General features: G+C 61.0%; 1 protein-coding gene across 1 annotated transcript in view; it reads right to left on the bottom strand.

Moving 5' to 3' along the window:
- Nucleotides 1-4,237: 4,237 nt before the first annotated feature.
- The window catches only part of CAPN10 (calpain 10), a 9,124-nt gene continuing 1,831 nt past the window's right edge, over nt 4,238-11,530 (bottom strand). Inside the window, exons 5-15 of the mRNA XM_006893498.1 lie at nt 10,123-10,254; nt 9,028-9,224; nt 8,103-8,320; nt 6,935-7,076; nt 6,518-6,684; nt 6,114-6,376; nt 5,663-5,865; nt 5,297-5,552; nt 4,477-4,676; nt 4,343-4,388; nt 4,238-4,267 (exon numbers count right to left, since the gene is read on the bottom strand). Coding sequence (XP_006893560.1) covers nt 4,238-4,267; nt 4,343-4,388; nt 4,477-4,676; nt 5,297-5,552; nt 5,663-5,865; nt 6,114-6,376; nt 6,518-6,684; nt 6,935-7,076; nt 8,103-8,320; nt 9,028-9,224; nt 10,123-10,254 — 1,854 coding nt within the window. The remainder of the gene's footprint in view (nt 4,268-4,342; nt 4,389-4,476; nt 4,677-5,296; nt 5,553-5,662; nt 5,866-6,113; nt 6,377-6,517; nt 6,685-6,934; nt 7,077-8,102; nt 8,321-9,027; nt 9,225-10,122; nt 10,255-11,530) is intronic.

Below are 11,530 nucleotides of genomic sequence, written 5' to 3' on the forward strand. Positions count from 1 at the left end.
GAGAAACCTTACATAATCCTTTTGGCAGATGCAGAAAAGTCACTTGATTCACTATAGGAACTTTCAGCAAACTAGGACTCTTCAACTGAAAGAGGAAGGCCCTCATGCAGGTGGCTGACATAGCGGCTGCAGCAAGGGGCCTGGGGGCCTCAGAGCCTGTGAGGATGCCGCGGGGTAAGGTGGGGCTCAGATCGTTGTTCACAGGGTTGCTATGAGAAAGACAACCTCTCACGATGTATTAAAAGAGACCGAATGAATGAGCAGAAGCTCAGAAGGACTGCCTATAACCAATAAAGATAAGGGGGCATCTTGGAGACCTGGGGTCCTGCCTAAAAAGTGGACTAATGCCAAGGACTAGCTCCAAGACTGACACAGACAGAAAGCCTCTCCCTGGAGCCAGCACCCTGAACTTGAACTTGTAGCCTCCTAACTATCCATGTCTGTGGAAGCCATCCTCAAGACATTCAGTACAGCCACATTAAGTAACTAAGGCAGTCCACTCTCGGTACTTCAGCCCCAGGCTTCAGAAAGAAACAGCCAGCCCTGCTTCAAACCCCAGTGTGACTCCCAGAGCCTGCTGGGTGACAGAGACGAGATCCAGACCTTACGGGACCCTGGAGGCCTTCGCCCACCCGTCCGGTTCCAGCACTGGCCACACCTGACCCCACTCGACATGACATTCTTCCCAATCTCAAGGGCAGGTGCCCCATGACACCCCCAGGCCCTCCTCCACACTTGCCTGACTGCAGGCAGGTTCAGGTGACCCACCACCACCATCTGCCCATTCGCTCCACCAGAGTGAACCCCCGCAAGTGTACCTGTGTTTGGATGGTCCTCTCTAACAGGTGGGGTCTGCCGCGACTGCAGGTATGCTAGGGGTCTCAGCCACATCCCCAGAACCCAGCTTCATACCTGCCACTCCACACCTGCCTCCTGTGTCTTGAGAACGAAAGGTCTGGAGGGTGGAGCGGTGCTTGGCAGCCTGTGGCTCCTGGTAGATCTCCTCAGCGGGGCTTGAAGGAGCAGGAAGGAGTCTGACAACAGGGCACAGGGACACACGCACAGCGTCACAGACACCCATCATCACCCCTTCCAGACACACACACACACGCTGCCTCCAGAACCCCAGATGCAGGACCAGCCCCAGCCCGACTGGCCTCTCCTTGTCACTCGAGCACTTCACTCTGCGCAGGGCACAAGAACCCAGGTCCTTACCACAGCATCTGTGCCTCGGGTCTGCATGGCCAAGGGGTGAGGATGATGAGAAATAGGAAGTGATGAGGAACAGGAAACTCACTGAGTGGCAGGGGGCAAAGTCTGCTGGGATGGGCAGGGATCAGAGACGTCCACATCCCACACCTAGACCTGTCAGGCGGGATCTGCCTGGGCCCTGGGCCACCTGAGGGCTGGGCAGTGTAGTGATCCACGCCCTTTCAGCCCACTGCAGATCCTGGATGGACCTGGCCATCCCCTGGGCTGGGCCCTCGGCACATAGTTGGACATAGGCTGGGCCTGCCACTGGCTGCTACCCGGACAGGTTCTTGGAGGCCCAGGCCGGGAGCTGCTACCCGGCTGAGCCTGGGCAGCCGGGCCAGCCACTGTGACTGGGTAAGCTCAGGCCTTCTTCAGGTCCATGGTCCCTCCTTAGCAGAACTCAGGGTTCGGCCCCACCTCAGCGTCAGGGCCCAGAGGACAAACCAGACAGTCAGAGCATCGCACACAGGGCACTTGATGAGCGAGGCTGGAATCTGGACCAGGCACAATCCGTGAGCCCCCCCAGGGCCTGTGAGCCTGGCAAGGAGCCTGGCCAGAGATGTCCATGATGCTGAAGGTAGTGCTGGCAGCACCCCATTGTACCCCAAGAAAAAGGAGTGGAGACAGCAACAGCTCAGGCACACACAGCCTGCTGAGTAGTCAGCCCCTGAAGCCAGGTCCTAAGAGTCCCTGTGGTGGGTCCTCCAGGGCCCATGGGTGGTGCCTGGGCCACATCAGATGGGTTTCTGGATAGAGAAAAGACCACAAAAGGCCAACTGGTGAGAGCTAATGATGACAGGAGCTGGGAACGAGGAAGAGAAGAGAGGCTGATGATGCGAGAGACCACAGGCTGAAGGAATCAGCAGGGCACTGACAGTGGGAGGGGCTATGATGATGGTGGGAGTGGCTAGGTTGCCGGTAGGAAGGCTATAGAATGGCGGTGAGAGAAGCCGGGGACTGTGGTGGGAAGGACAGGACGTGCTGACCATGGGACAGGCTGACAGCGGAGGGGCAGGGGCTGGGTAGCCATGCTGCGCCCCTTTCAGAGCTGCGCTTGTGTCTCTGATGGTCCTGCACTGTCTTCCAGTGACCCCAGTGGGTTGGGTCTATCTCAGTGGCACTGGGACCCCTCAAATTAAGGATGCGGGGGCGGGATCAGGTCCCCTGGACATCAGGTGATCTCAAAGAGTGGGGGCAGGGCAGGGGTAGTATTTCTTTCAGGCAGGCTGTGTGGAGAGGCTGAGCCAGGGGAGGGGAGGGAAGGGGGTGAGGGTGGGTGGGATCACCTTGCCTCTCCTCTGCGTTCACATGAAGTACCAGGGGCGTTTCTGCCAGGGAGGGCCTGACTGGGTGACAGGTCAGAGCAGAGGCTGCCCAGACCTAGCTCGAGCACGCCCTCTGGAGTCTCAGAGCCTCCTCGCCTAGTATCCCCTCGCTTGGCCAGTCTTGCTGTCCTAAAAGACCTGGAGCAACCTCAAGGCAGTGGCTGACCTCAAGGGAGGCTGACTTCTGTAAGGACTCCTCTGTGGCCCCCGAGGGCAGGGGTGGACCTTGACATGCTCCACTCTTGCTGGTCCTACATCTTCCTGCACCCACCAGGTACATTCCAAGCACCCCCGAGGGTTCAGGCCATGCTATTGTCTAAACAGGCCACCACAGGGTGTCCATCCAGCCTCATGGGGAAGGGGTGGCCACACAGTGTCACAAGCCCGCTCCCTGTGAGCAGCCAGCCTCCTGAGTCCCTCAGCCCACCTGCCCTGACAGCCCAGCCCGGTGGTCCACCTTGCGTGCCCAGACTCGTGCCCGGTTTTTCCACTCCGATAAGCACCTGCCTCAGCAGAGCCTCAGCAGAGTCCCCAGGCTGTGGGTTTCAGCACCCGGCTGGCCAGAAAGGCCCTTTCCCCGACTCCCCACCCCAGCTCTCTAACCAGGATTCCATGCTGACTGAGGGCTCTCGGCCCTCCCCTCCCCAGAGACAGCACAGGGTTTCAGCAGAGGGACGCACCCCTCCTGCTCCCTCCCACCCAACCCTGCCCCTAGCACTAGGTGATGCCCAGGTACTGCCCAGCTGTGCAGACAACTGGATGTGGTCCACTCCTCCATGCAAACTGAGCTGGGCTTTCAGGACACACCCCTTACCCCTGGCCCACATCTGCTTGATGACAGGAATACCACCTGGGTCTGCAGACAAGGGGATGGGGCCCTCAGGACCCCACAGTTGTGTGTGCTGACACAGACGGGGGGATCCATCACTCAGATCTGTGGAAGCAACCCCAAAGTGCATCCTGGACCCTTCCCAGTGCTGATCTCAGTAAACATGAAAGACCTCAGCTCACAGGGGAAGGGACGTCCTGGAGGGAGCTCCAGGCAAAGAACTGGAGGCCTGCCCCCAGGGTCAGTTACGCTCACTCTGTCCAAAGCACAAAGGTCCTCTCTCTTGCTCTCAGGGACTCCCCACCTGCACCCATCCCCTATAACCTCTGTACGAACCTGTCCTTCCCAGCCCCTAGCCTCATCTGTGCTTACCTCTTCGCTCACTGCCCACCTTTGGGGGAGGCTAGGCAGAGCCCTCCCCACCCCCACTGCCCCCTTACAGACTGCAGACTCGAGCCTGGGGCTGAGACCAGGAGGTATCCACTTGTTTATTTAGAAAACTTGTTAAAAACATTTCCATTCACAGTTTGAAAGGGAAGACAGTTGTCTGTGGCATTAAGGCCTCTCAGGTCAAGGAGCTGGTCAGGGTGCGGTGAGCTCTGGCCGGGCCTGAGGACTCCGTCCAGCTCCTCTGTCTCAGGTTTTGCTGGGCCTACGGCCCGCAGGCAGCCATGGGGCCCCCTAGCCTCCAGCCCCTGACTTCACCACTCTCCAGGCAGCCAGATGCAGATGCCACAAAGCCAAAGGCGAGCCGGCCATTAGTGCCCACGCCCTGGGTGGTGGAGGGCAGGTGGAGTCCTGTCACAGGAGGCAGCACACAGTCACCTGGTCAGGTCTTCATCACGGCAGTGAAGGTGGCCTGTGGAGGAGACGGTGAGACCCCTCAGAGCCACAAGCGGCCACCCTGCAACCCCGCTCCACCACCCACACATACCTCCTGAAGGGGCTGTCCCAGGCTCTCCCGACTCTGGAGGGACCACCTGCAAGAGACAGCCATCAGCCTGGCCTAGTGGACAGCAAACATCCGCCTGGGACTCTCCCATGGGGACCTCTCCGTGCCCAGCCCACCTGTCTATCCTGGTTGATATGGTGACAGTGAAGGATGCTTCTATGTCAGGCAGGTAGGTGGAGGGCACGACCCCATAGGTGCCTGCAGGCAGGCGGCACAGCTGGCTCACCTCCAGGGCGTGGCGGTGAGGCACACAGCTGGACAGGGGCTCCTGGTCCAGCAAGGAGGAGGCCTCTGGGCTCCCCGAGCCCTCTGGCACCTGGCAAGGCAGGACTCAGGTGAAGAGGCAGTGTGGGCTGGAAGGTGACCCTGGGGGGTGCAACACCCACCTTTCCTAGCACCTCACCCCCTCCGCTAGGGTTCTGGAGATCTGCCCTCAGCAGGCAGGCCCCTGGGTCCCGGACTCTGCAGGCTGCCTCCCTCGCCTCTCTCAACCACCACCTCTGACCAGGGAGGGCCCTGTGGGGCCAACAGTGCCTTCAGCAGTGGTCTCTGCCCTGGCTTCATCACTCGACAAAGCCAATGGCAGCACAGAAGCAGAGTCCTCTGTCTTGGGGCCTTGTCCTGCAGGTGACCACAGCCAACAGACAAGTCCTCTATCCTGCAGGGTGACCACTGCCACTGCTGATGAGGAGTCCTCTGTCCCTGGTCCTCGCCCACAGCATGGCAGGCTTCTTCCACCCAGAGCGAGGGGTTGCTGTCTAAGGACTCTGTGAATGTGGGACCTCTGACACTTAAGAACGGGCTTATGTAGACACTGTGATTGACTATCTGGCCAGCCTCAGCTGTCACCCAGAGCCCCTCGACTGCTGAGCAGCCCCAGTGACCCCTCGCCCCCTGCCCTGCCCAGCAGCCCGAGAAGCCCCTTGGGAGCCTTGCCTGGAAGACGTGGAAGCCAATCGGGTGGCAGGCGCCATCCTGGCAGTGCTGGCGCAGAGTGATACGGACACTTTGGGCACTGCTGCCCGCAGGCACGGAGAAGAGGAAGCAGGGATTGCTGCGGTACGAGCTGAAGTTCCGGCTGCCACCTGCCGTCTGCCCTGCCCGCCAGCAGCCCTGCAGCTGCACTGTCTCCCACTCCCCTGCAGAGACGCCGTCCCCAAGGGCTGGGCTCCTGGGAGCTTGCTTGATGGCACTGCAGGAGGGAGACAGATGCCAGGCAGAGGGCCAAGTGGCAGCCGGCCTTGGAACGGGCGAGCAGAGGCTGACTGAGCCTGGAGCCCAGGGACCCCAAGAGGCACCCACCTGAGGGACAGCCTTCCTGAGGAGAAAGCGCGGAGCAGAAACTGGCCTGCCATGTCCTTGAGGAAGGTGCTGGGCACGGCCAGGTAGTAGCCAGGGGTGAGCTCACAGCACACGTGGACCTCCCGGTCATAGGCATGGCAGGCAGTGCCAGCCGCAGGGGGCGCAGACAGGAGTGCGGGCAGGTTGACCCTCCGCTTCTCTACCTGGGCATTGAGTGCAGGCTCAGAAGGGCCCCTCAGGGGGATCAACGGCGGACTGGAGAGTAGAGGCTGGGGGAGGTCCTCTCAAGGCCAGGAGCGGCCCCATAAAGCTGGGCACTTGGCCTGCTGGCCAGGAGGCATCCCTGGCATCCACCTCCACACCCTCACGCTGAAGGGCCGTACCCAGATAAGGCAGCCCCAACGCCATCACGTCCTGCTCCAGCTGGGCAGGGGCCCCGCCCAGGAGTTACCTTCCACACGTGCAGGCCCACGGCCTGGAGGTCCTTGCCCAAGCAGCTGGCGGGGCCGCTGGAGGCAGCCCGGCTCTCTCCCGTCCGGCTGACCGCACGCCCCCTGGGCCTCTGCAGGATGGCCAGGCACACCTCGCTCGGCTCGCAGACGCGCAGCCAGAACTTGGGGTTGCTGGGGAAGCTGCTGTTGTTCCGGCTCCCTCCAGCCGACTGCCCTCGGACCCAGGCCCCAGGCAGTGACTGTGTGTGGCACAGCACCTTTCCTAATGGGCACAGGAGGCCAGTCATCTCAGGGCCAGGCCTGGGAGCTGGCAGCCTGCTCAGGGCAGGAGGCAGGGAGGGTGGGCAGAATGCCAGCCCCTGCCAAGAGCCCTGGAATTGGGAGAGGCAGAAGCCCAAGCTACCTGAGTGGAGACTCTGCAGATGGCCATCCTCTGAGACAGGAAAACTGAGGGTCAGCTCATCAAACTCTCGCAGGAACTCCTCCTCCTCCACCCAGAACTCCCCCTCCTGTAGCTGGGACAGGAGGGCCAAGGCCTCTGCAGCCTCCACCTGGCTCCACCCTTCACCCCTGGAAAGGACCCCGCCCAGTAAGACACCAGCAGGCAGCCACCAGGACACAAGCAGCCTGGGCAAGTGGCCAAGAAAGCAGACCAGAATGTACATCATCTATCTGCTGCCCCCTCCACACCCAACCCTCTCTGCAAGGACTCCCCAGCACCCACCCCTCTGTAGGATCCCCCTCGAGCACCCACCCCTCTCTCCAGGGTCCCTGGCCCGGTGCCCACCCCTCTCTCCAGGGTCACTGCCCCGGTGCCCACCCCTCTCTCCAGGGTCCCTTCCAGCATGGTCTGCCCCAGGGGTTGTGGATACGAAGCAGCAGGACACCCTTGCCAGCCTGGCCCTGGAGCTCCTGGAGGTCTGAAATAATGAAGGCGTGGAACTCCCCCAGCTCTTGGGCTCCTGTGTAAGCGGCAGAGGAGGGCGAACATCAAAAACCCCAGGCCGAGAATGTCCACCTGGTTGCAGTAGGTCCTATTTGTTTGGTGTGTGGATTTTGTGGTAGAAATATAATACTTTTATAATTTCATAAATCTAGGAGACGTGAAACCTTCATCAGTGGAAAAGGTGATCAAAGAGCAGTGACGCGGTGGGACAGGGAGTGCGGCGTGCACAGATGGCTGAGCGCCCGAGAAAAGCCTTGCATCAGGGAAAGACAGGCAGCGGGGAGAGCCAGGCAGCAGGGCACAGGCGTAAACCCCAGAGAGCACACACCAAGGCAGACGCTGCCTTTGCCTCTTTTCATTTCTTTCCTTTGCTAATAAGCTTCTTTAAGGGGCAGGTCTACTGCACGGTGACCGTGCTGGGCTGAAAACGGCCTTGCTTTCCAAGGTGTCTTTCTCGTGGCTCTAATCCACCACCTGCTCCACAGAAGAGACGGGCAGCCTCCTGTCTAACTTACAGGCTCACACCAACAGAGGGTCCGCTGCGGGGGGTTCAGACCTGCAGCAGTTACTATCTCTGTGGAAGCAGCATGCCCGTCTCTCTCCCGCAGAGCTGCTGTCGCCTTTAAACTTCAACCTCCCATTCAGCAGCAGCGCTTACCCACTGCACCACCAAGGCTCTTTTTAATAAGCCTCATTATCATTGGTGACAGGGAGTTGGAACCCACCCAGCTGACCCTCCAGCGGGTTTTCGGAGGCAGTGAATCTCACGAGAGGAGACTGCCTGTCTTTCTCCTGTGAAGCAGCTGGTGGATTTGAACCGTGTGCCTTTGGGATTTACAGCGCTTCTTACCAAGAGACCAGCACCATCCCTCAAAAGAAAGTGTGACTGTGCCTGGCTGCCAGACACTGCAACCTGCTTCTCAGACCATCCGCTGAGCCACCAACACAGGTCCTCACCCTGTGCTGGTGGTCAGTACTGGCTGACTGCCCTGGACCCCCAGTGGGCCCAGCACCCTGAGGCGGAGCCACGCCAGGCCCTCACCTGCTCTGGGGCCGAGCACCGAGCAGCTCAACAGACACCTGTCCTTCACATGAAGCAGCTGATGCAGGGTCCTGCGTCCCCCACCACTGGGCTTGTCTTGGGCGTCACTGGCCTTCACTAAGTCCTTCAGGTTCCACCGTTCCGCCAGGCCTCCAGTCAGGTCCACCAGGGCATCTGCCACCTGCCCTGCCCACAGGTGCTCATAGGATCCATGGACCCTGGAGCACAAGGGGCAGGCAAACTCAGGCACCAGGCCTTGCTCCAGCCCTGCAGGGCCCAGCGCCCTGCCGCCTTCTGCCCCATCGCCACTCACATGGGGAACCCTCATACCCTTTAAGCACAAACACAGGCCAGGGGCCTGGAGAGCAGGGCCTGAGCCCCAGAAAGAGGCGGAGGGTCCACTCTGTCCAAACAAGAGTCACCCTGCACACCTGCTGCCAGCATGGGCACCATAAGGGACTGGCATCTGATAGCCAGTGAAAGCCGTGACCCCTGGGTCAGGACCTGAGCCCTCCCCACCCAGGAGAATTGTCTCCGAGTCCAAATACAAGGAAGCCTTCCGTGCTGACGTCTACAGAACCAAAATGAGAACCCAAGCTGCTTCGCGGAAGATGAACAATCTCCTCCAGGGCGGCTCACTGCCTAGAGGGTCAGCTGTGAGTGAAGGAGTCGCTGTCTCCTTTTGGCTCTGCCCAACCCAGAATGAGTTAGCAGACCCTCCAAGGAGCTCCCACACTGAAGGGCGAGGTGCAGCTCCCCGCCCGGGCCTCTGAAAAGGCCCTCCATCCTGCAAGGCCCTAGCCCTGCTCCACACCCTAACTGCTCCCCACTTGGTGAAGGCCTTCCCTGGCCCCGCCCCCTTGGTGAAGGCCCTCCCCGGCCCTACCCCACCCGGGGCGACCGTCTCTGGCCTTCATTGCCATACTTGGCGTAGACCTTCTCCAGCAGAGGAAGCCAGAATACATCGTCGCTCTGGCATCGGGAAAAGCAGAGTCTCCCTGCGAGACAAGGTAGGCGGTCATCCACGGTCACCTCTACCCATTGTCCAAACTGCCACACACAGCAGGTGAAGTAGCCCCGGTATGCAGGGTCCGGCCAGCATGGCTGTCCTGGGGGAATGACCTAGCAGGCACAGAGACAGCAAAAGGAGCTGTGGCGCCTGGGGCCCCTCAACCACACTGCACCCCGAGATGGTGCTGTGGAGGCCAGCGCTCCAGGGAACTGGACTGGCAGTCTTGAGCTATCCTGAGGGGCAGCCTAGTGCCGCTGGCCTGGCTGCAGATGCATTCCCCAGAAAGAACACTGGCTTCACCAAGCCAGCCCAGGCCCACCTCGAGCTGGCTAGCCGGAAGCAAGGCGAGGGCAGCTTCAGCTCTCTGTCAGGGGAGGACAGTTGTGTGTGGGGCTGTGCGCCAGCTCAGTGATGCTCTGACCAGGCACATGCAACGAGGCCAACGCTGTCACCACAGCCCTCATGCAGCCATGGTCCAAGCCAGGGCAGCTGCCTGCCTGCAGTGCCTGGCTGGGCCGCTGGCCAGTTCTAACAGTGCTTTGGTAACTTCCAACCAAAACCCGTGAAAACTCACGAGCCCGAAGAAGTGCAGCCTGGGTGCTGCTTAGGGTCAAAAATCCTCGACCTCCAACTCACAAACTGTGGCCATGTGTCAGGAGCCAGTCCTGAGGAAAGGGCAGCCACTGTGCTTGCAAGAGTAGAGTCATCAAAGCAGAAGACCCTCCGTGACAAGGACTGACGTGGTGACTGCAACAAGTGGACTGGGAGGACTGTGGAGCTAGCACAGACTCAAGACTGGGCAGGGTTTCATCCTACTGTGCACAAGGTACACGGGGGTCTCTGGGCACTCCACGCACTCAGCAACAGTCACTACCCCACATGAGTGTCCAAGCGCCCCCTTGGATGCCATGCTTGTCACTGTGGTCATGTTAGCCACAGTGACCCTGGCACTGACCACACGGATGCCCAGTGCTCAGAGCAGGGTGAGCAGAAGCCCCAGGCCCGCACCTGTTCCAGGAGGCGCCGGCTCTTCTGCAGGGCGGCACAGGCGCACAGGAACCAGCAGTCCCCCAGCAGTCCCTGCTTCACCTGCCCCTCCTGGGGGTTGTCTGCAAAGAGCCGGGGGGAGGCACAGAGCTCCTGAAAGGAGGGAGAGCGCAGTCACCTTCTGCAAGGTGCCCAGCTGACCCTGGCTGGCTGCTCCTGACCAGCTTTGCCGCCTCAAGGGGCTCCTCCTGGCTTCAGCCCCCTGTCCCGCCCCACCTGCAGTCTGCCTCCTGACAACCAACAAAGGCTGGACCAGCCACTCTCACCCAGAGTGAGTCCTCAGCACCACACAGCCTGGGCCTGCGGGGACCTGCTGCTTCCTCACACTACCATGCTAACCAGAGGGCAGAGGTTTGGATCTGCGCGCTGCCCTCGTTCCAGCAAGGCTGGGGTCCTTCCATCTGCCATTGGCAGATCTGTGCAGAGGAGAAGCCTTCCACACAGGCATCGGAGGCGGAGTGAGCCTTCCCAGCCTGGCTCCCACAGGGCGGGGCCAGGGCCATGGAGTGTGGAAAGGGTCCACGCTGCTTTCTTTCCCCCAGATTCAGACACACTGGACTCGGTCCAGTCTGGTCACTGCTCTGGGACAGAGGCCTCGTTCCCCAGGTCCCGGCTGAGGGTCCCAGAGCGCCAAGGCTGCATCCTGTGCCACCGTCGTCTGACCCCAGGTGACCTGGGTCCCTGCATGAGCAGCTGACCTTCCCACTTGCCCACTGAGCAGCAGGACTGCTGCTGGACAGGCGTACTCAGCAAATAAACTAAAAGTGTGCTAACAGTTCCAAAAGAACCCCAGATCACAGCATCCCTTCAAACTCCAAAAGAGAAGGCAGGTGAGCAGCGTCCAGACACCAGAACTCCCGGGGCCTCCTGGGCAACGCGGCTGTCTGTGGCTGGACCATGCCAGGTCCTGGTCCTCTCCCGAGCACAGCCCCCGTTAAAAGGCCACTCAGGGGCCTGCGATCCTCCAAGCCCTCATTCGCCACCCTTGCATGGTCCAGTCCGTGCTGACCCCGGAGAAGAGCCGCTGCACGGGCGTTTCCAGGTGGTGAACTTTGAGAACCGGACCACCAGGCCTTTCTGCTGACCCACCGTGGCTTCCAGCCCGGCTCAGCCTCCCCTCTACCCGGCGACCCCTAGAGCCTCAAGGCCAGGCTGGGCACCCGAATGGGCTTGAGGAATCCCGAGGCCGGACAGGGGCGCCTGGGAACTGGGTCTGAGCCTGCGAATTCTGGGCCGGGAAAGACCTCCATCCCGCGTACGCCCCGCTGACCTGGCTGCCTGCCCCGCGCCCGCCCCGCTGTCCACCCCACTGCCCGCCCCGCTGTCCACCCCACTGCCCGCCCCGCTGACCCGGCTGCCCGCCCCGCTG

This window comes from Elephantulus edwardii, unplaced genomic scaffold (assembly GCF_000299155.1).
Source record: "Elephantulus edwardii isolate Elephantulus edwardi_28Jun2011 unplaced genomic scaffold, EleEdw1.0 scaffold00127, whole genome shotgun sequence".
In the NCBI taxonomy this organism is placed as follows: domain Eukaryota; kingdom Metazoa; phylum Chordata; class Mammalia; order Macroscelidea; family Macroscelididae; genus Elephantulus; species Elephantulus edwardii.